Source organism: Oncorhynchus nerka, linkage group LG8 (assembly GCF_034236695.1).
Source record: "Oncorhynchus nerka isolate Pitt River linkage group LG8, Oner_Uvic_2.0, whole genome shotgun sequence".
In the NCBI taxonomy this organism is placed as follows: domain Eukaryota; kingdom Metazoa; phylum Chordata; class Actinopteri; order Salmoniformes; family Salmonidae; genus Oncorhynchus; species Oncorhynchus nerka.
In genome coordinates this window covers 45,224,603-45,249,469 of record NC_088403.1, presented here as the reverse complement: position 1 = coordinate 45,249,469, position 24,867 = coordinate 45,224,603, and the positions used below count along the sequence as shown (strand labels likewise).

The 24,867-nt window shown below is 40.7% G+C and overlaps 1 protein-coding gene across 1 annotated transcript; it reads right to left on the bottom strand.

The window, feature by feature from the left end:
• Positions 1-1,247: 1,247 nt before the first annotated feature.
• On the bottom strand, positions 1,248-6,644 carry LOC115133388 (SLAM family member 8-like). Its single transcript, XM_065021832.1, has 7 exons — positions 6,150-6,644; positions 3,220-3,522; positions 2,720-2,989; positions 2,440-2,547; positions 2,198-2,256; positions 2,036-2,113; positions 1,248-1,906 (listed from the first exon to the last, which is right to left on the bottom strand). Exons 1-7 carry the CDS (start codon positions 6,220-6,222, stop codon positions 1,832-1,834), a joined length of 966 nt encoding a protein of 321 aa, XP_064877904.1. The 5' UTR covers positions 6,223-6,644; the 3' UTR covers positions 1,248-1,831.
• Positions 6,645-24,867: the final 18,223 nt, after the last annotated feature.

The window sequence follows — 24,867 nt, the reverse complement described above, 5'->3', positions numbered from 1 at the left end:
TGACCTGGCCAAGATAAAGCATAGCAGTGTGAACAGACAACAACACAGAGTTACACATGGAGTAAACAATAAACAAGTCAATAACACAGTAGAAAAAAAAGAGTCTATATACAATGTGTGCAAAAGGCATGAGGAGGTAGGCGAATAATTACAAATATATACACAAATATATTATGCTACAGTATAAACGACATAACACAACAAACAGAAACTATTATAATGTAATAAGGCACTTACTTTGATAGAAACGCACACTTTTCCAAAGTTATTATTGGTAACGAAAACACCAATGACTGGGATGCAGGCAACAGACGGGACATGTGGAACACCTGTGTGCAGGACGGGAGATGCGCAAATGTCTGCAGACTTGAACTGCGCAAACAATTGGGGAGTTCTTGGGCAATTTTGGTCCGGATCAGTAATGTAAAAAAAAAGAAGGGTCCTCAAAAGTAAAAATGACTTTTATGTGAATGAACAAGGAGGCGGAACACACCTCAATTCAAACTGTTGTTAGAAAATACAAAAAATACAGAAATACAAATCATTTGAAATTGCCAAGTTGAAAACAGCCTATAAATAAGAACAGGCTGCATGCCTTGGTTTGAGGGCAGCGTGGATTAAATGTACTGTTGCAATCAATCAATCCATTCACATTCTGGAATGGAGAGAACGTTCTAACATCATGTGCATTAAAAAAAACTGACACTGGGGAGACCGTTGGAGATGTTTGGAACTCAGGCATGAAAAGGTTAATCAACCAATCAAACTAATCCAATCGGTTAGTAGTTCGACTTATTTCACACATGACTGTTTTGGCTGATCCGGTTTATATGATTTAGGCAGTCTCAGTAATCAATCTTCCCTACACCAACAGTCATTCTGAATGCAGGTTGCGTGTGATAAAAAGTTCCAATTGTTGGATATCCTAACTCTGGCTGGATTCCAATAGGAATTAAACATCACTTTGCAAGCCAACATAATGTGACTTGTAGGCTTGATGTGGCCTGTAAACCAGGAGTTTCAGACCAGTGTGTTAGGGTGTAACTAGACCCTCAGGGGCTTTATGATATATGTAATGCGTTGTCATAATGAGTTTAATTTTTAAGATAACATATTCACTTAGACACTCACTTGGTGAAGGCTACAGTACTGAAAACCATTCAATACAACAATCATGTCTCTTTCGCTAACAAATACAGTCATGAGAGTTAATTACAATTCACTCTAAATGCAAGGCACTCAACGTATTCAAAAAGGTAAAAAACATTTTTTATTCTGTGAACGGCATATTTTGGGAAATTAATTGAATTCCATCTGGTTACCCAATAACAGACATGAATGCCATTTTGGACATGCGGACGAAAAAAATAAAAACAACTACAATCCACATGTAACAAAGGCTCTCCATCATATACTCTCTGATTACAACCTCATCAATGCCTGGCGAGCCCATAATCCTGATGCAACAAAGTACACTTTCTATTCACAGGCATAAATCAACCTCACTAATCAATGTCATGCTATTATCTACATATATTTTCTTTAATCTAGAAAATTGAAATCCGACATATGAGCTTGTGTGATCACAACACCTACTACTGCCTATGACAGATTTCAGAATCTCCTAATTGTAACTAGGCCTTCAAAGAAAGGCATAAGGCCTTATGACATACTGTATATATGAGAATCATCAAAGGGAGAAAGAAGTTAAAGTAAGCAAATAGACAGTAACGTCTAGGCCTATCTACAGAAAGTACACGTGTAAGATGCAGAGCATGCAGAGGGTTCCATATCTATGGGAGGCCCAACCTATGACCACATCCTGTTCAGCTCACAGTACATTCTGGTAGGGAGACTGGGGGCCTTCTGGGCTTCCAAACGCGATCTTATCATACAGAGTCTGCGGCTACATGTGACAGATAATCAAGAAGAAACTGTTTCAGCATCAAGAAAGGTAGTGACTTTTCTCAAAGTAGACTTCATAGTCTTCCATTCAATCACAGACATTTTACCATTATGACCATTTATATCTTACCTTGTTCAATCTTGGGATAACCAGATCATTGACAGTTTCATGGATGGATATTGGGTTTACATGACTGATTGATCTTGTCTGGAATCAAAACACAGCCCATTACAATACAGTGCATACAGCTTTAACACATTCAGATACATAATAACGGCAATGTATACTTACATCTCTACTTCTTGTGTTGATCATAACATCAGCATATATTGTGTTGTCAGGTAGATCTGCTGTGTTTCAGAAGAACAAAATGTTAACCAATCAGACACATTTTATACAGGATATCAACAAACATACCCAGGAATTAATGAGGGGTCTCACTCTTTTTCTAGCAAATCCCCCCAAAAATCTTATCAGCTGAAGAATACTTCTAGAACCACCTGAAATGTCACTTTAAGTATAGCTGTACATACCTGTGTTACTTCGTCCCCTGCAATACCACACCGCCACAGCTACAGTGAGGATCAGCACCACAGTGCCTCCTACTGATTTTCCGATGTAGATGGTATACCATGTCAGTCCTGCCACATATTGTACAACACACATGATAAGACGATACAATTGGATAAAGACTAAATGTCTCTATATCATATACATCCAATGTAATGACATGCATTACATAATGTATTTGACAACATAAGCGTATAAGCACACTGAACGTGTATGGAAGGGATTATTATGATATCTAGGCACCTGGGGTGGTTGTGTCATTTCTACACTTCACTGTTGCAAAGGCAGTTTTCCAACTGACTAGGTTGGAGGCGTTGCAATTTACACTGATGTCTCTCTCTGCTGGTGAGAGAGAGAAGTGAATCTGCTGGGCGTCCCCGTAGATCTCATTGTCTCTCTCCCAGGTGTAGGTAATGTTGGAGTAGCAGGACACGTTGCACACCAGCCGTACCGTACAGGAGTGGTTGGCCAATAGCTTGATGTCTGTCTGGATCACCACCTTGGATATAGGCTCTGACCAACCAGGAGAGAGATATAGACTCATAATGAGTGGACTAAATTAACCCTACCATAGCCATACCACCAGGAGATAGACGACAGGATAACACTTTAAAATATGATGGATTATTAACAAAGCACTGTGAGTAAGGTCAGTATAAAACCACAAAATCTGTGTTATAGTTTAAAGATCATAAATAAGAATTATATCAAAATTGGATGCAATAATAGATTTAACAGCCTACCATGGACCTTCAGAGTGATGGTCTTACTGCCAATCTGACCTTTGTCCTCTTCACCTGTACGTAGAAAATCCCCTGAGTCTTGCAGTGTCAGTTCTCTGACTGTTAAACTGTAGTTGTTGGTGTTCATCTTTAGTCTCCCCTCAAACTGGGATCCAGGTGAATATACAACTTCTGTGTTGAATTCTGCAATATCCTTTCTCATATACTTCCACAACAAGGATTTTATATATTTTGTCTCTAAGCCTGCCTGCAGCTCCACGGAGTCCCCCACTCTCTTGTTGATGATCAGAGGAACACCTACACCTGCAACACACAAATACACACGTTATTCTGACATCAATCACTGGTTGCACACTATATTACAACGATCTTATTACTGTGTAATTATTCATGTAGTACAATGTAGCAAGTGTTCTAATTACTCATTGTTACACTCTAATACTTGTTACAGTGTGCCTACATGAATAATTACACAATAATACACTGCAATGCAACGTCCTACCGAATCAATAATAGATAATAATGGATTAGATTTATATAGGCCATTTCCAGGTTTCATTTATACGTATCTGAGTGCTTGGGTCCTATTTTACTTCATTAAAGTGAACTCCTCCCCCAAATTCAGTAGAACAGGATGAAATTACAGGAAACGAGAAGTGGGGGGTGGATCTGATAACCCCTCCTCAGCACACAAGTACAACTCTCACTCTGTTAAATGTTTAATAATTCACCTGAAATGTGTCATATACAACGCTGGCGGCATTATAAATACATGTCAGTCTGAAGTTATGAAATATAAACCCTTACACGAAAAAACATCTGTCATGAATAGAGGCAAAATAAAGTTCCAACTCAATGAGGTGGGATATTTAGGGCATTACTGCAGTTATCCTAGTCTGGCAATGTCTCATATTATATAATAGAAACAATCATTTGATACAGTCCCATATCGCTTTAATTTGAATGAATGGCAGCCATTAGGCACAGGGTCTTAAGATCTGTTGCGATCTAGAAGCACTTGTTAGGTTCTTAGACACGGGAGAAGCTTAAACAAGTTGAATTCTTCCCAAAGGGTCAACACAGTTGTAGTCAGACAAAGACATGTTCCCACCATCACAAGTACATATACTCCATCACAAGTATATATACTCCATCACAAGTATATATACTCCACAAGTATATATATAGTCCTCCTTCTCTCCAATCCTTACATCTTATGGTTCGACAGGAAGAGGGTAATGGGATAATAAACCATTATTTCTCCCTTCAGGGGATCTGACCTGACCTCCTGACCTCAACCCCTCCTTCGCCTAATGCACAAATGTCCATCCCCTTCCCCTATAGCAATCCTGTGACCTCCTCCTGTCCACCCAACACATTCCAAAGCTATCTGTCCTTCTACAGAGACCCATTACCTTCTGACATAAAACCCAGTCTCTTTCACTCCTCTATACACTATGCGTGTCTTTCGTATCTCAATTTTCAAAGTTTACCCTGAAACCAACACAATGCAACAGCTACTGACCCAACCACACCATTGGCACTCATTCAAAACTGCAGAATCACTTGTCAGGAAAATAACCTCACACTCAATGTCAACAAAACTAAGGAGATGATTGTGGACTTCAGGAAACAGCAGAGGGAGCACCCCCTATCCACATCGATGGGACAGTAGTGGAGAGGGTAGTAAGTTTTAAGTTGCTCGGCGTACACATCACAGACAAACTGAATTGGTCCACCCACACAGACAGCGTTGTGAAGAAGGCACAGCAGTGCCTCTTCAACCTCAGGAGGCTGAAGAAATTCGGCTTGTCACCAAAAGCACTCACAAACTTCTACAGATGCACAATCGAGAGCATCCTGTCGGGCTGTATCACCACCTGGTATGGCAACTGCTCCGCTCACAACCATAAGGCTCTCCAGAGGGTAGTGAGGTCTGCACAACGCATCACCGGGGGCAAACTACCTGCCCTCCAGGACACCTACACCACCCGATGTCACAGGAAGGCCATAAAGATCATCAAGGACAACAACCACCCGAGCCACTGTCTGTTCACCCCGTTATCATCCAGAAGGCGAGGTCAGTACAGGTGCATCAAAGCAGGGACCGAGAGACTGAAAAACTGCTTCTATCTCAAGGCCATCAGACTGTTAAACAGCCACCATTAACATTGAGTGGCTGCTGCCAACACACTGACTCAACTCCAGCCACTTTAATAATGGGAATTGATGGAAACTGATGTAAAATATATCACTAGCCACTTTAAACAATGCTACTTAATATAATGTTTGCATACCCTACATTACTCATCTCATATGTATATGTATATACTGTACTCTATATCATCTACTGCATCTTTATGTAATACATGTATCACTAGCCACTTTAAACTATGCCACTTTGTTTACATACCCTACATTACTCATTTCATACGTATATACTGTACTCGATACCATCTACTGCATCTTGCCTATGCCGTTCTGTACCATCACTCATTCATATATCTTTATGTACATATTCTTTATCCCTTTACACTTGTGTGTATAAGGTACTAGTTTTGGAATTGTTAGGTTAGATTACTTGTTGGTTATTACTGCATTGTCGGAACTAGAAGCACACGCATTTCGCTACACTCACATTAACATCTGCTGACCATGTGTATGTGACAAATACATTTGATTTGATTTGATCCTGATATGTTCCTGAATATAGGTATTATGTAGGTGTTATCAAACAGTAATAAAGCAAAAGATTCTAAATACCCAACCAATCACTGATGGCAAGGCATTCTACAGTCAATACACACTGTTGCAAAGACCAACAAGGTAGTTAGAGAAAGCTAACGGTTTTACTAACTTCATAATTCAAGAAAGCACATGCAATAGATACAAAGCATGAACAGGATCATTTTTTTTTTTACAGAACTTACCATAGTGGAGGTTGAAGAGTAGGAGAAGCAGTATTCCCTGTTTCGAGAAGCAGAAGAAGGGATCACCAGACATCTCTTTAAGGCTTTGACTGTTTCCTCTGGCTGTATGTACTTATCTATCACTGTCACTGGTAGCTAGCGGTTGACTAACCGATACACACAGAGAAGGAATAGTAGTGTAGAGAAAGAGCAGAGACGTCCTTTTGATGAAGGCTGCTGTTCTATAAAATTATGATTGTATGTTAGCTGAAAAGGATGTCACATTCTATAGTTGCTCTCTGAAAATAACCTTTCACTCAGCTTGAGAGTTAGACGATGAGACGTGGGTGTGTTTGGGGTCTGTCACTGTGTTGATCAGTCTGATGGTGGTGGTTTTGAAGCATGTGTTTCCTAGCTGCTGCTGGTTGTGTGGTTAATGGTCGTGGTCGTGGTGTTTCACAGATACCGGTAACTTGTTACTTTATGAGCAAACCACTCAAAGTTGCAGAGAAAGATAGGGGGCTCGGGGGAAGAGAGAGAGAGTGAGACAGAGACAGAGACAGAGACAGAGAGAGAAAGAGAGAAAATTATAGAGAAATAGATACAGAGAAAGAGAGAGAGAGAGAGAGAAAGAGAGAGAGAGAGAGAGAGAGAGAGAGAGAGACAGAGAACAAAAGAGAACGAAAGAGAGAGAATGGGGGGGTTAGAGAGAGTGAGTGAAAGAGAACGAAAGAGAGAGAATGGGGGGGGTTAGAGAGAGTGAGTGAGAGAGAGCAAAAATATCAAAGCAGTTTGTGTGCATTTTCATCTAGGCTTCGTATGCCTGCAGACGTGTTTGCATGACTTCTTCTGCATGCTCATAGGTCAGTGTGACTGGGAGACATGAAACATCCCACAAACTTTTCTGAAGGTACTGGGTCCCAGGTTACTGACAAAGGCCACCCTTCTATGTTTCAGGCAACATCTTGTGGTGATGTCACTTCCTGTGACTTGTGGTCTCCGTGGCGACCTGTTTTATTTTATCAGTAGCAGTGACAATGACCTGGCTGCCGGCTGTCTGTCTGATCACATAGACATAAACACATAGACACAGAAACCCCCTAACTGGAACAGTGACCTTCCAGACCATGCAGGGACACTGGAAATAGCAGTCAGATTCATACACCACCAATGTCATCATTCGTCGGGACCTGTCTGTAGGATGAGGAGGCAATATGGGAGAACAGGTAGTCATTCATACGTAGGTTACTAGCTCCTCAGAACTCCTGCAGAGTAAATTACATCATAAAACTGAGAAGAATTGTTCTCTTCAGACACAATCTTCCCCAAAAAGTAATTCTGAAAATCTCAATGGGTCTTCAGCTGATGGGGTTCGGCATTTGAAGTTTGCTCAAGGGGTATTTATGTTATAGTCTTCAAGATTCATTGGGTAGATGTAATTAAGTCCAAAAATCAATGTAGAAATAACAGATTGTCCCTTCAATTAACTCACACATTGTGGAGCATGAGATCTCTACTAGGCTGAAAGGAGTTTTGACCAAATTAGGTTTTATGGAAAAGTTGGTGACGATGACAATATCCATTTACTGTAAGAAAGCACTCATACCATCTGGTGGATAAAAAAATTGCTTATTAAAAAAGCACAGTTCAAAGATAATGTAAAAGTACAGACCATTAGAAGAAAACGTGAATAATTATTCTAATATTTAGGAAAATCATATACAAATATGTTATTCTATTATCTGAATTACAGATATAATAAATTAAAGACAGTAGGTTTTAATAAAGTTACTCAAAAAAAACATTACAATGCAATACACAATACATGTAAGGGGTGCGTACTGGTGGCAGAGAAGTAAGGCGCAGGAGAGCAAAAACTGTGTTTACAACGGCACAGTTTAAAAATAAAAACCACCGGAAACAGAACAATATATCAATGGGTAAAAAAGCCGTCGCACACCAGAATAACATGCACAAGCACTTACAATAAACAATTCCGGACAAGGACATGGGGGGGAACAGAGGGTTAAATGCACAACATGTACAGTGCCTTGCGAAAGTATTCGGCCCCCTTGAAGTTTGCGACCTTTTGCCACATTTCAGGCTTCAAACATAAAGATATAAAACTGTATTTTTTTGTGAAGAATCAACAACAAGTGGGACACAATCATGAAGTGGAACGACATTTATTGGATATTTCAAACTTTTTTAACAAATCAAAAACTGAAAAATTGGGCGTGCAAAATTATTCAGCCCCCTTAAGTTAATACTTTGTAGCGTCACCTTTTGCTGCGATTACAGCTGTAAGTCGCTTGGGGTATGTCTCTATCAGTTTTGCACATCGAGAGACTGAATTTTTTCCCCATTCCTCCTTGCAAAACAGCTCGAGCTCAGTGAGGTTGGATGGAGAGCATTTGGGAACAGCAGTTTCAGTTCTTATCACAGATTCTCGATTGGATTCAGGTCTGGACTTTGACTTGGCCATTCTAACACCTGGATATGTTTATTTTTGAACCATTCCATTGTAGATTTTGCTTTATGTTTTGGATCATTGTCTTGTTGGAAGACAATTCTCCGTCCCAGTCTCAGGTCTTTTGTAGACTCCATCAGGTTTTCTTCCAGAATGGTCCTGTATTTGGCTCCATCCATCTTCCCATCAATTTTAACCATCTTCCCTGTCCCTGCTGAAGAAAAGCAGGCCCAAACCATGATGCTGCCACCACCATGTTTGACAGTGGGGATGGTGTGTTCAGGGTGATGAGCTGTGTTGCTTTTACGCCAAACATAACGTTTTGCATTGTTGCCAAAAAGTTCAATTTTGGTTTCATCTGACCAGAGCACCTTCTTCCACATGTTTGGTGTGTCTCCCAGGTGGCTTGTGGCAAACTTTAAACGACACTTTTTATGGATATCTTTATGAAATGGCTTTCTTCTTGCCACTCTTCCATAAAGGCCAGATTTGTGCAATATACAACTGATTGTTGTCCTATGGACAGAGTCTCCCACCTCAGCTGTAGATCTCTGCAGTTCATCCAGAGTGATCATGGGCCTCTTGGCTGCATCTCTGATCAGTCTTCTCCTTGTATGAGCTGAAAGTTTAGAGGGACGGCCAGGTCTTGGTAGATTTGCAGTGGTCTGTTACTCCTTCCATTTCAATATTATCGCTTGCACAGTGCTCCTTGGGATGTTTAAAGCTTGGGAAATCTTTTTGTTTCCAAATCAGGCTTTAAACTTCTTCACAACAGTATCTCGGACCTGCCTGGTGTGTTCCTTGTTCTTCATGATGCTCTCTGCGCTTTTAACGGACCTCTGAGACTATCACAGTGCAGGTGCATTTATACGGAGACTTGATTACACACAGGTGGATTGTATTTATCATCATTAGTCATTTAGGTCAACATTGGATCATTCAGAGATCCTCACTGAACTTTTGGAGAGAGTTTGCTGCACTGAAAGTAAAGGGGCTGAATAATTTTGCACGCCCAATTTTTCAGTTTTTGATTTGTTAAAAAAGTTTGAAATATCCAATAAATGTCGTTCCACTTCATGATTGTGTCCCACTTGTTGTTGATTCTTCTCAAAAAAATACAGTTTTATATCTTTATGTTTGAAGCCTGAAATGTGGCAAAAGGTCGCAAAGTTCAAGGGGGGCGAATACTTTCGCAAGGCACTGTAAATGATGGAATTGAAAACAGGTGTGTGGGAAGACAATATAAGACAAATGGAAAATGAAAAGTGGATCGATGATGGCTAGAAGACCAACGACGCCGACCGCCGAACGTCGCCCGAACTAGGAGAGGAACCAACTTCGGTGGAATTCATGACAATACAAAGCCGATACAATTGCTGTAGCTGCAGATAAGATCCATCATCATTACACCTTATAATAAAAAAATATGTTACAGTGAAACACAATTAAACCATGCTTAAGGATAATATACAGTGGGGCAAAAAAGTATTTAGTCAGCCACCAATTGTGCAAGTTCTCCCACTTAAAAAGATGAGAGAGGCCTGTAATTTTCATCATAGGTACACTTCAACTATGACAGACAAAATGAGAAAAAAAATCCAGAAAATCACATTGTAGGATTTTTAATGAATTTATTTGCAAATTATGGTGGAAAATAAGTATTCGGTCACCTACAAACAAGCAAGATTTCTGGCTCTCACAGACCTGTAACTTCTTCTTTAAGAGGCTCCTCTGTCCTCCACTCGTTACCTGTATTAATGGCACCTGTTTGAACTTGTTATCAGTATAAAAGACAACTGTCCACAACCTCAAACAGTCACACTCCAAACTCCACTATGGCCAAGACCAAAGAGCTGTCAAGGCTGTCACATCATTACATGTCGAATACATAAATCAATTTTAAAAAATGATTTACCTCTAAACATATCCAAGTGGTTTGTTGTAGAGTTTGAGACACTGTGTGATGAAACAAAGTAAACATCTGGGGTTTGTTATCGACCCCTTCAGGACAGACCTGTAACAACACCACATTCTTATGGATCACAATATAGAAACTAAGATGGTGATTGGTCCATAGCAACAACATAACCTCTCAGTCTACTGGGTTTGCCCTCTTATTCCTTCCTCTCTCTATGTCATCATATTAGTACAAACATGGACCACTTCTGTATGGGTTCATATCAATAGAAGTCAAATCTGGATGTGGTTTACAGAAGACTGACAGCAATATTTTCCAAGCAATACAATGATGTTGGGAATCAGGACTTTTGTTAGACGTATGAGATTTAATACACCATTTAAAATCCAAAATACAACACACCCTATGTTGTCTTAGGTCAGTTGGCGTCACTGCTATGCGATCACTGTGCGAAATCATTGCGCTATCTGACGTAAGACAATAAACACCCTCTTCGTTCAAGTTCCATAGTGGAATACTAATCTGGCTCCTATAACTACTGTAAAAATACAATTTTACAAATAACATAGAGACATAGAAGTGAAAATTATGGAAAATGTATATAAAAATAAGCCTTAATTTAATTAAAAACAAACAATAAATGTGCCAATTTAGCTGTTAAAGTGGTATTAGCAGGTCGGCCAACCAAGTATAAACCCAGTAAACCACACAGCAGCCTGGGCAGCACAGAGATGGAGACAATGGAACCTGGAGGGACTATTGTAACAAATGTTTTACCATCAAGACACACACACACACACACACACACACACACACACACACACACACACACACACACACACACACACACACACACACACACACACACACACACACACAGCTCTTCTCACCTCTCACTGTCACCCAGCTCTCTGGTGATTCTCCTTCACTATATTTACACTTGTAGGAGCCTTCATCTGACTTGGATACTACAGGGATGGTCATCTCTCCATTGGTCTCATTCCCGATGAGTACTCCATCTTTGTAGAAATCAGCCGTGCGGTTCGGGTTTGTTTCCTGATATCTATTTGTACAGCGCAGAGTCACAGAGTCTCCCTTAGTCATGGGATAGGCAGGGCTCTCCAGGATCACAACACCAGCTGTGTAACATAATACATCATTCTGTAAATCTGAAGTAATCCTACACAATATATGAACATTTTATTAGCTTGTATTTTCTGAGATGCAAACATTCAGTTACATAATTAAACATCATTGTCATACATTGAAATATAAAAATGTTAGTGAGTGTTCTAAAATAGACTTATACCCTGACTACACCGCTCGTGTGCGCGAGCGTTGCAAAAGAAATGTAGAAATCTATATTATTCAATTAATTGCACCCACACTGCTCGCGCGCGTCAATTAGCATCTGCGTTGCCAAGGGCTAAAATAGAAGTCAGTTTTATGTGTGACGCAGATCACGCTGCAAGTCCTGCCTCTCCCATCTCCTCATTGGTTTATAGAAGCAGATATCCACGTGCCATCTCCTCATTGGTTATACCCACGTGTATGATTGAAAGATGAACTGTGTTGTCGGTCGTCGTGGTAATACTATGAAAGTGTAGATGCCAATCACCATATAAGTTTAAAGAAGAAAAAGCCTGGAAGGAGGAGAGATGACTAGAAATGATTCGGTTGACCATTTTGTGTGTGGATTCATTATTGGAGTAGAGCACCTTGTGCATTTCAGGTCAAATAATAACGCAATGTTTATATCCCAGGACAAGTTATCTAGCAACAGCAAGCTAGCTAAATAGGACAAATTAGCTAGCAAGTGCAAGCTATATAGCTAAATAGCCATAAATGTCTAATGCTTTTCAACCTGTCCCAAAATTCATGTAATTGCTTTGGTGTGGGGGGACAAAATAAATGTATGCACGATGGGGCACGTGCGCACGTTCTGGTGTGAACAGCCGGTGTCTTCCACCATGGCCTGGTCATCGCTCAGTTCTGCAGAACATCCACAAATATGATATGATTGGTTACAGTAAGCTAAAATAATCTATTTTCTTTCCATATGAAATGACATTACTGTAACATTGACCAACAATCACTGAGTAACATAGGCCAACTGATGTCAGACTGCAGTATACTACAGTATACTTACATAAAGAGCATAGTGTAGATGGTATGTAATTTACCGGTTCTCATTGCTGAATGTAAGATGATAAAGTATTGATGAACTGTCTTTTCTCTTTGCTTATTTGAGTTGTTGTTCTTGCCATAATATGGACTTGGTCTTTTACCAAATAGGGCTATCTTCTGTATACCACCCCTACCTTGTCACAACACAACAGATTGGCTCAAACACATTAAGAAGGAAAGTAATTCTACAAGATAACTTTTAACAATGCTCGCCTGTTACTTGAAATGCATTCCAAGTGACTACTTAATGAAGCTGGTTGAGAGAATGCCAAGAGTGTGCAATGCTTTCATCTCAAATATAAAATATATTTAGATTTGTTTAACACATTTTGGGTTACTACATGATTCCATATGTGTTATTTCATAGATTTGAAGGCTTAACTGGTATTCTACATTGTAGAATATAGCAAAAGTAAAGAAAAACCCTTGAATGAGTAAGTGTGTCCTAACTTTTGACTGGTGCTGTGTATAAAACATAGCAAAATCAGGTTTTTACCGTACAAGAGTGGTTGGCCAATAGTTTGATGTCTGTCTGGATCACTACCGTGGATTTAGGCTCTGACCAACCAGGGGAGAGATAGAGACTCATAATCAGTCTTCTAAATGAACCCTACCATAGCCATACCACCAGGAGATAGACAACTTGAAAATGGGATGGATATTTAACAACGCTTGGTGAGTAAGGTCAGTATGAAACCACAAAATCTGTGTTATAGTTTAACTTCTTGCGTCGAGCCATCCCGGATCCGGTATCGTGACTACAGCCTCAAGCTCATTACCATAACGCAACGTTAACTATTCATGAAAATCGCAAATGAAATGAAATTAATCTATTTGCTCTCAAGCTTAGCCTTTTGTTAACAACACTGTCATCTCAGATTTTCAAAATATGCTTCTCAACCATTGCAAAACAAGCATTTGTGTAACAGTATTGATAGCTAACGTAGCATTTAGCGTTAGCATTCAGCAGGCAACATTTTCACAGAAAACAGAAAAAGCATTCAAATAAAATCATTTACCTTTGAAGAACTTCGGATGTTTTCAATGAGGAGACTCTCAGATAGCAAATGTTCAGTTTTTCCTGAAAGATTATTTGTTTAGGACAAATCTCTCCGTTTTCTGCGTCAGGTTTAGCTACGAAAAAAAACCTGTATCCAAGATTGTATAAATCTATCCGCAAGCTCATTAGCATAACACAACGTTAACTATTCATGAAAATCGCAAATGAAATGAAATGAATCTATTTGCTCTCAAGCTTAGCCTTTTGTTAACAACACTGTCATCTCAGATTTTCAAAATATGCTTTAGAACCATAGCTAAACAAGCATTTGTGTAACAGTATTAGTATTAGCCTAGCATAGGGTTATGCCTCTATTTCAGCATGCAACATTTTCCACAAAAAACAGAAAATAATTCAAATAAAATCATTTACCTTTGAAGAACTTCAGATGTTTTCAATGAGGAGACTGTTAGATCGCAAATGTTCCGTTTTTACAAAAAATATTATTTGTGTCGACTAATCGCTCTGTTTTGTTCATCACGTTTGGGTAAGAAAAAAAAAAGAAAAAGTCATTAAAACGCTAACTTTTTTCCAAATTAACTCCATAATATCGACAGAAACATGGCAAACCGATGTTTAGAATCAATCCTCAAGGTGTTTTTCACATATCTATCGACGATAAAATCCATCGTGGCAGTTTACTTTCTCTTCTGAAGAAATGGAACGCGCATGGACCTACAGATTACGCACACAGGACACCGGGCGCTACACTAGGTAAATGTAGTCTCTTATGGTCAATCTTCCAATGATATGCCTACAAACACATCACAATGCTGCAGACACCTCGGGGAATAGACAGAAAGCGCAGGCTCATTCCTGGCGCATTCACAGCCATATAAGGAGACATTGGAACACAGCGCCTTCAGAATCTGGGGCATTTCCTGTATGAAACTTCATCTTGGTTTCGCCTGTTGCATTAGTTCTGGGGCACTCACAGATAATATCTTTGCAGTTTTGGAGACGTCAGAGTTTTGTCTTTCCAAGGCTGTCAATTCCATGCATAGTCGAGCATCTTTTCGTGACAAAATATTGCGCTTAAAACGGGCACGTCTTTTTTTCCAATAATGACACAGCGCCCCCATAGGTTGAAGAGGTTAAAGATCATCAGCCATGGTTATGGATATACATAACAATGACATGAAAATAGGATACAAAAATGGTGATAACAGCCTGCCGTGGACCTTCAGAGTGATGGTCTTACTGCCAATCTGACCGTTGTCCCCTTCACCTGGCATAGTTTAGATCCCCTGAATCTTGTCAGTTCTCTGACTGTTAAACTGAAGTTTTGGTGTTCATCTTTAGTCTCCCCTAAAACTGGGATCCAGGTGAATATACAACTTCTGTGTTGAATTCTGCAATATCATTTCACACATTATAAAGGGTAAATATACATATTTTAAATAATTCTGACATCAATCGATGGTTGCACACTATATTACAATGATCTTATTACTGTGTAATTATTCATGTAGTACAATGTAGCAAGTGTTGTAATTACTTATTGTTACACTCCAATAATTGTTACAGTGTGCCTGTAATACTTGTTACAGTGTGCCTGTAATACTTGTTACAGTGTGCCTGTAATACTTGTTACAGTGTGCCTGTAATACTAGTTACAGTGTGCCTGTAATACTTGTTACAGTGTGCCTGTAATACTTGTTACAGTGTGCCTGTAATACTTGTTACAGTGTGCCTGTAATACTTGTTACAAATACTTGTTACAAAATAATACTTGTTACAGTGTGCCTACATGAAAATTACACAATAATAAACTGTAATGCAAAGTTATCTATTCAATAATAGATTATAATAGATTGGATTTATATAGCGCATTTCCAGGTTTCATTTATGCTGTTCGTGGCACTTTGCATATTTTCACTTTATATCTTTACGTATCTGAGTGTGTGGGTCCTTTTTAAGTTCATTAAAGTCCACTCCTCCCCCACATTCAGTAGAACAGGATGAGATGACAGGAAAAGAGAAGTGGGGGTGGATCTGATAACCCCTCCTCAGCTCACAAGTACAAATACCACTGTGTTTATTGTGTAATTATTCACCAGAAATGCATCATATACTGCATGGGCAACATTATAATTGCATATCAGTCTGAAGTAATGTGTTATAAACCCTTACAACAAAAAATGTCAATGTATTAAGAAAGAAATACTGTTACAGTTCATCGAAGTATTAAAGACATAACTGCGGTTATCCTAGTCTGGCAATGTATCATATTATGTAATAGAAACAATAATTTTAATGAATGACAGCCATTAGGCACAGGGTTTTAAGATCTGTTGTGTTCTAGAAGCACTGCAACAGCTGCTGACACAACCACACCATTGGCACTCATTCATAACTGCAGAATAGATACATTTTGATATGTTCCTGAATATAGGTATTATGTAGTTGTTCAAACAGTAGTAAAGCAAATGTTTTGAGATATCCAACCAATCACTGATGACTAGGCATTCTACATTCAACACACACCATGCAAATACCAACAATGAAGTTAGAGAAAGTTGACGGTTTTCCTTACTTCATCATGCAAGCAAGCTCATGCAATAGATCCTGTTTGGGGATGATTCTAACCTCTTGGTTTCACATTAGAATAAAGAGACCGTTGAAAAGACCCTAAGCAGCCAACTGACTAAAGTCAGTAAGTGGTTATCCATTTAGGCAAGACAGAATGTATCCTGTTTGGTTCCAAACACTAAGTGAGAAACTCTTCCAACTTCTCGGTCAAGTTTAATGGTGTAGTGGTGAATTAAAAATGCTCTGTTACATACATTGGGATGTGAACTGGACCAAGACATGACATGCAAACTTGAGGCTCTGAAGGCCATTGGGAATGTTCACTCCAGGACAAAGATCCTGGCAAGGGTAGCCAAGTTCCTGGATAGAGACTATGAGGACCCAGGCAACATCTCTGATACAGGTCCACCATGACTATGCTTGTATCTCATGGTTCAGTGGCATAACAACAAATCTGAAGGACAAACTTCAAACGGCCCGAAACAAACTAATGTGAATTATGCTAAAACTAAGCCATATTTTCAACTACCTGATGGTGATTTGTTGTTCTCTCTCCAGGCGTAAGTCCTGGACCCTCTACATCAGTCCTAGTAGGAGTGGTTGTGGGCCTGGTTGTTGCTGGTGTTCTACTGGCCATTCTCCTGGTACTGCTGTGTCCATATAAAAAAGCCAAAGGTGAGACTTTTATAAATACTCATTTCACTTTTTGGTTCATGTTTGGGAGAAAAATGTCTAATTACAAAAGTTTAAAACAGTAATGACTTGATACAGTATAATAGTATGCTATTCTCATTACAGATTCCTGTTGCAACATAATGTTCTCGTGAGTACACCTTTCAACTACGTTCCTTTTCATACAGTAAAATATAATCTGTGTGTTTCATGAGTATCTCTCTCCCTGTAGGCCCCCAGCCCCAGAGCACCAACCTGGACCCCCAACAGGACCAAGGATCTACCCAGGGCCAGGCTCCTGATGCTGGGTATAATAATCTGCAGCATGGTCAGTCTCTCATCCCAGACCACTGTCACTCTCCTCTCTGTTACTTCACATACTGACTTTACACCATTCACTTTATATACATGTTACCGTAGTCTATGTCCCTAGGCAAGCTGATGGAAAACCAACCTATTAATCTCTCTCTATTCTTTGACCAACAGGTGGCGCTAACATCTATGATACAATCACACCCTCAGACAGTAATGACAATGGTACTGGGAAAGATAAAGGGGGATACCTAGTCAGTTGTACATAACTGAATGCCTTCAAATGAAATATGTCTTCCGCATTTAACTCTGAATCAGAGAGGTGCAGGGGAGAGGTGCAGGGGGCTGCCTTAATCGACATCCACGTCTTCGGCGCCTGGTTAAGAGTGGGTTGTTCAGGGGCAGAACCTTGTCTACTCAGGGATTCGATCCAGCAACCTTTCGGTTATTAACCACTAGGCTACCTGTATGTTAAATTTAGCATGAATACAGTATAGAGTTGTTGTTGCTGTTCTTCATACGTTTAATATTTCTAGCATACTAACAGTAAGTAGAGATATTAGTGTATTACCTGTATATTTCAGATGCTGGTGCTGCTACTGCTGGACCAAGTGATGTGATGTACGCCCAGATACAACTCAAAAAGTTGGACAAGAAAAAGAAAAGTAATTCTCAACTGTCACATAAATTCATACAAAATGTAGTAGTGTTTTCTACTCATCAAATTTGATAAAAACATACAAATTCTCACCTCCTTCTCCTCCTCAGAAATGCCAGCTGATCCAAAAGAAAATCCAGTCTATTCTGAGATCAAGGTATGGAAGACCACAGGTGAGACCCATTCTATAGGTGGGCAGTCAGTCAAATCAAAATGTGTGATTTTGGAGATTTGAAAAAGATGCAGAGTTTTCAATAAGCAAATTCCTTCATTTGTTGACTGGAAATTTCCATTTTCAGCAGCAACTGGACCTGTTGATGTGACCTATGCTGAGGTTGACCTTAAACAGAAGGCCAAAGCCAAGAAGAAGAAAGGTAAGACTGGACATCCCTCCTTCCATATTCCCTCTATTATAACCTCACACCTCTGACCCCATATTGACTAGCTGCATAATATTCTGTATATAACTGTTATGTTATTCTGATGTTTTATCCTCACTCCTTACAGAAACAGCAACCCCACCTGAGGCAGATTCAGTCTATTCTCAATTGAAGCCAGGTACAGCCCCAGGTAAGACTAATAGCCATAAGCTATTGATACTTTATATGATACTAATATGGAACTAATGCTCAGATATCAAAGTATAATGTAGCTATTTAAAGTATGTATTTTGTTTGATTATTAAGATTTTGTTTGACTGCATGTCCTAAACAACTTTGTGCGGTGATATGCTGCAGGTACTTGAGGGGGTCAGGGATGGAGGGATGGAGAGATGAAAGGATGGCGGGTTGGAGGGATGGATGGATGGATGGATGGATGGAAGGACACACCATCAGAGGAGGAGCAGAAGCAGAAGGAAACCGGAACATGGATTTCAATGCACACAAGCAAACAAACACATGCACAATAACACCTTGTACATTAAGGAGTTCTTACTTATTTTATTTACCAACAGATATATTATTTAACCTCTCTGGGATATGTGGGGCGGTAGCGTCCCACTTGGCCAAAAGCCAGAGAAAATTCAGATCAATTCCTATAAAAATCAAGCTTTCATGACATCACACATGTAAGATACCAAATTAAAGCTACACGTGTTGTGAATTCAGCCAACATGTCAGATTTCAAAAAGGCTTTTCAGGAAAAGCAAACGATGCTATTATCTGTGCACTGATAGTAAACAAAAGAGAGAGAACATTTCAACCCTGCAGGCGCGACACAAAACACAGAAATAAAAATATAAATCATGCCTTACCTTTGACGAGCTTCTTCTGTTGGCACTCCAATATGTGCCATAAAAATCACAAAAACCTCAAAAAATAATTTGTATTTGGTTTGTCCTCGGGGTTTCGCCTGCTACATAAGTTCTATTATACTCACAGACATGATTCAAACCGTTTTAGAAACGTCAGAGTGTTTTCTATCCAAATCTACTAATATATTGCATATCTTATCTTCTGGGGATGAGTAGCAGGCAGTTGAAATTGGGCATGCTTTTCATCCAAAATTCCAAATGCTGCCCCCTATCCTAGAGAAGTTTAAGCATGGTTTAATTGTGTTTCACTGTAACAGCTTCTTTAAAAAAATATATATACATGGAGTAATGATGATGGATCTTATCTGCAGCTACAGCAATTGAATCTGCTTTTTATTGTGTATTGAATTGTATTGTTTTGTTTTAAATTTATTCAAATGTATTATCTTGGATTTGTTATGTCTGTCATTCAGATGATAGAATAACATATTTGTATATGAATTTCCAAAAACTGTTATTCACGTTTTCTTCCAATTTGCCTGTTGTCAGGTTTTGTGCTACTGGTAAGAAGTCAGGTGCAGGAGAGCAGAGAGTTGTGATCAGGCTGTAATGGCTGTCTTGGGTGGAAGAAGGAGAGGACCAAAGTGCAGCGTGGTTAGTGTACATCTTTTTAATAAACAACTGAACACTTCAAAAATACAAAACAACATAGTGACAACCGAAACAGTTCTATCTGGTGCAGACACACAAGGACTGGAAATAACCACCCACAAAACACTAAGGAAAACAGGCTACCTAAATATGGTTCTCAATCAGGGACAATGATAGACAGCTGCCTCTGATTGAGAACCATATCAGGCCAAACACAGGAATAGAAAATATAGAAAAACTAACAGACTGCCCACTCCAACAAGACAAAACAAAGGAATAAAAGTCAGAACGTGACACAGGCGTACATTTGAATAGGCAGAAGTAACAACAGACGGACGCAACTGCATCAAACAACCTCAGGCCAAATGGCAAATAGTGCAAAGCGCGACAGTCACAATAATGCAATAGTTAAACAATCAACACGGAACCCGGGGAAAAACCAGCCTGGCGCGTAACAGGGTAGCCTAGTGGTTAAAGTGTTGGACTAGTAACCGAAAGGTTGCAAGTTCAAACCCCCAAGCTGACAAGGTACAAATCTGTCGTTCTGCCCCTGAACAGGCAGTTAACCCACTGTTCCTAGGCCGTCATTGAAAATAAGAATTTGTTCTTAACTGACTTGCCTAGTAAAATAAAGGTAAAAAAACATGAAACATGTAACGAAACAATTCCACACAAAGACATGGGAGAAACAGAGGGAATATATATGTAGTGTGATTAGGGAATGTAAACCAGGTGTGTGGGGAAACAAGACAAAACAAATGGAAGAATGACAAGTGGAGCGACGATGGCTAGAAGGCCGGTGACGTCGACCGCCAAATGTCGCCCGAACAAGGAGAGGAGCCGACTTTGGAAGAAGTCATGACACCTGTACTTTTACAATATCTTTGCATTGTGCTTTTTTAATAAACTATATTTTATCCACCAGATGGTATGAGTGCTTTCTTACAGTAAATGGATATTGTCATCTTCAACTTTTTCATAAAACATAATTTGGTCAAACCTCCTTTCAGCCTAGTATAGATCTCAGGCTCCACAATGTGTGAGTTAAAGGGCAATCTGCTATTTCTGCATCAATTTTTGGACTTAATTATATCTACCCATTGAATCTTGAAGAATATAACATAAATGCCCCAAGAGCAAAGTTCAAAAGCTGCACCCCATCAGCTGAAGACACATTGAGATTTTTCAGAATGACTTTTTGGGGAAGAGTGTGCCTGAAAATAACAGTTCTTCTCGGTTTTATTATGTCATATACTCTGCAGGAGTTCTGAGAATCTAGTAACCTACGTATAAATGACTACCTGTTCTCCCATATTGCCTCTTCATCCTACAGACTGGTCATGACCATTAATGACATTAGTGGTGTGTGACTCTTACTGCTATTTCCAGTGTCCCTGCTTGGTCTGGAAGGTCACTGTTCCAGTTAGGGGGTTTCTGTGTGTTTATGTCTATGTGGTGAGATAGGTCTATGCCGGCAGCCAGGTCATTGTCACTGTTCTTCAGAAACAGTCACAGAAAGTGGCATCACCGCAAGATGTTACCTGAAACGTAGAACGGGGGCTTCTATCAGTAACCTGGGACCCACTACCTTCCAAAAAAGTTGGCAGGTGTTTCATGTCCCTCACTGACCTATGAGCATGCAGAAGAAGTCATGCAAACACTTCTGCAGGAATATCTTTATTTTATTTAACCTTTATTTAACCAGGAAGGGCTCATTGAGATTGAAAATCTCTTTTTCAAGAGCGTCCTGGCCAAGATAGGCACCACCAAGTCATTACAAAAATTCCAGACAAACAACATGAAAAACTACAAGTAATATCCCCATAGTCTAGTAAAGGCATAAATGTAGCTGATACTAGCCTCCTTCTGGCTTCAAAAGAAAAACAGACCTTATTCCTAAAATGAAATCCCAATTTCAATGTGTAAATTGTTGAATATGCAATTTAAAAGAGAGGCCGTCATTAATAAAAATTCCCAAGATGTTTATATGAGGTGAAAGACCTACACTCGATAATCTCTGCCTTAGCATGACCCACTTCCGGCGCCGACAGAGATGGCCACCTCGCTTCATGTTCCCAGGAAACTATGCAGTATTTTGTTTTTTACGTGTTATTTCTTACATTTGTACCCCAGGTAATCTTAGGTTTCATTACATACAGTCGGGAGGAACTACTGAATATAAGAGCAACGTCAACTCACCATCATTACGACCAGGAATATGACTCTCCCGAAGCGCATCCTGTGTTTTGCCTTCCACCCAGGACAATGGATCGGATCCCAGCCGGCAACCCTAAACAAGGATGCCATAAATGGGGCAAACGAGGCGGTCTTCTGGTCAGGCTCCGGAGACGGGCACATCGCGCACCACTCCCTAGCATACTACTCTCCAATGTCCAGTCTCTTGACAACAAGGTTGATGAAATAAGAGCAAGGGTAGCATTCCAGAGAGACATCAGAGACTGTAATGTTCTTTGCTTCACGGAAACATGGCTGACTCGAGAGACGCTAACGGAGTCGGTGCAGCCAGCTGGTTTCTTCACGCATCGCGCTGACAGAAACAAGCATCTTTCTGGTAAAAAGAGGGGCGGGGGGGTATGCCTTATGATTAACAAGACGTGGTGTGATCATAACAACATACAGGAACTCAAGTCCTTCTGTTCACCTGACTTAGAATTCCTCACAATCAAATGTCGACCGCATTATCTACCAAGGGAAATCTCTTCGATTATAATCACAGCCGTATATATTCCCCCCCAAGCAGACACATCGATGGCCCTGAACAAACTTTATTTGACTCTATGCAAACTGGAAACCACATATCCCGAGGCTGCATTCATTGTAACAAGGCTAATCTGAAAACAAGACTCCCTAAATTCTATCAGCATATCGTTTGCGCAACCAGGGCTGGTAAAACCCTGGAGCATTGTTATTCTAACTTCTGCGAAGCATATAAGGCCCTCCCCCGCCCTCCTTTCGGAAAAGCTGACCACGACTCCATTTTGTTGCATCCAGCCTACAGACAGAGACTAAAACAAGAAGCTCCCGCGCTCAGGTCTGTTCAACGCTGGTCCGACCAATCTGATTCCACGCTTCAAGACTGCTTCGATCACGTGGATTGGGATATGTTCCGCATTGCGTCCAACAACAACATTGACGAATACGCTGAATCGGTGAGCGAATTCATTAGAAAGTGCATTGACGATGTTATACCCACAGCAACGATTAAAACATTCCCAAACCAGAAACCGTGGATTGATGGCAGCATTCGCGCGAAACTGAAAGCGCAAACCACTGCTTTTAACCAGAGCAAGGTGACCGGAAACATAACCGAATGCAAACAGTGTAGCTATTCCCTCCGCAAGGCAATCAAACAAGCTAAGCTGTCAGTATAGAGACAAAGTAGAGTCGCAATTCAACGGCTCAGACACAAGAGGTGTTTGGCAGGGTCTACAGTCAATCACGGATTACAAAAAGAAAACCAGCCCCGTCGCGGACCAGGATGTCTTGCTCCCAGACAGACTAAATAATGTTTTTGCCCGCTTTGAGGACAACACAGTGCCACTGGCATGGCCCGCTACCAAAATCTGCAGAATCTCCTTCACTGCAGCCGACGTGAGTAAAACATTTAAAAGTGTTAACCCTCACAAGGCTGCAGGCCCAGACAGCATCCCCAGCCGCGTCCTCAGAGCATGCACAGACCAACTGGCTGGTGTGTTTACGGACATATTCAATCAATCCTTATCCCAGTCTGCTGTTCCCACATGCTTCAAGAGGGCCACCATTGTTCCTGTTCCCAAGAAAGCAAAGGTAACTGAGCTAAATGACTACAGTCATCATGAAGTGCTTTGAGAGACTAGTCATGGACCATATCACCTCCACCCTACCTGACACCCTAGACCCACTCCAATTTGCTTACCGCCCCAATAGGTCCACAGACGATGCAACCACACTGCTCACTGCCCTAACCCATCTGGACAAGAGGAAAACCTATGTGAGAATGCTGTTCATCGACTACAGCTCCGCATTTAACACCATAGTACCCTCCAAACTCGTCATCAAGCTCGAGACCCTGGGTCTCAACCCCGCCTTGTGCAACTGGGTACTGGACTTCCTGACGGGCCGCCCCCAGGTGGTGAGGGTAGGTAACAACATCTCCACCCCGCTTATCCCCACAAGGGTGCGTTCTGAGCCCTCTCCTGTACTCCCTGTTCACCCACGACTGCGTGGACATGCACGCCTCCAACTCAATCATCAAGTTTGCGGACGACATCACAGTGGTAGGCTTGATTACCAACAACGACGAGACGGCCTACAGGGAGCAGGTCAGGGCCCTCGGAGTGTGGTGTCAGGAAAATAACCTCACACTCAACGTCAACAAAACAAAGGAGATGATTGTGGACTTCAGGAAACAGCAGAGGGAGCACCACCCTATCCACATCGACGGGACAGTGGTGGAGAGGGTAGTAAGTTTTAAGTGCCTCGGCTTACACATCACGGACAAACTGAATTGGTCCACCCACACAAACAGCGTTGTGAAGAAGGCGCAGCAGCCTTAGGAGGTTGAAGAAATTCGTCTTGTCACCAAAAGCACTCACAAACTTCTACAGATGCACGATCGAGATCATCCTGTCGGGCTGTATCACCGCCTGGTATGGCAACTGCTCCACCCACAACCGTAAGGCTCTCCAGAGGGTAGTGAGGTCTGCACAACGCATCACTGGGGGCAAACTACCTGCCCTCCAGGACACCTACACCATCTGATATCACAGGAATGTCATAAAGATCAAGGACAACAACCACCCAAGCCACTGCCTGTTCACCCCGCTATCATCCAGAAGGCGAGGTCAGTACAGGTGCATCAAAGCAGGGACAGAGAGACTGAAAAACAGCTTCTATCTCAAGGTCATCAGACTGTTAAAACTTCTTTGGGATAGGTGAGACAGTAGCGTCCCACCTAGCTGCTGTTGGTTGTGTGGTTAATGGTCATGGTGTTTCACAGATACCGGTAGCTTTGATACTTTATG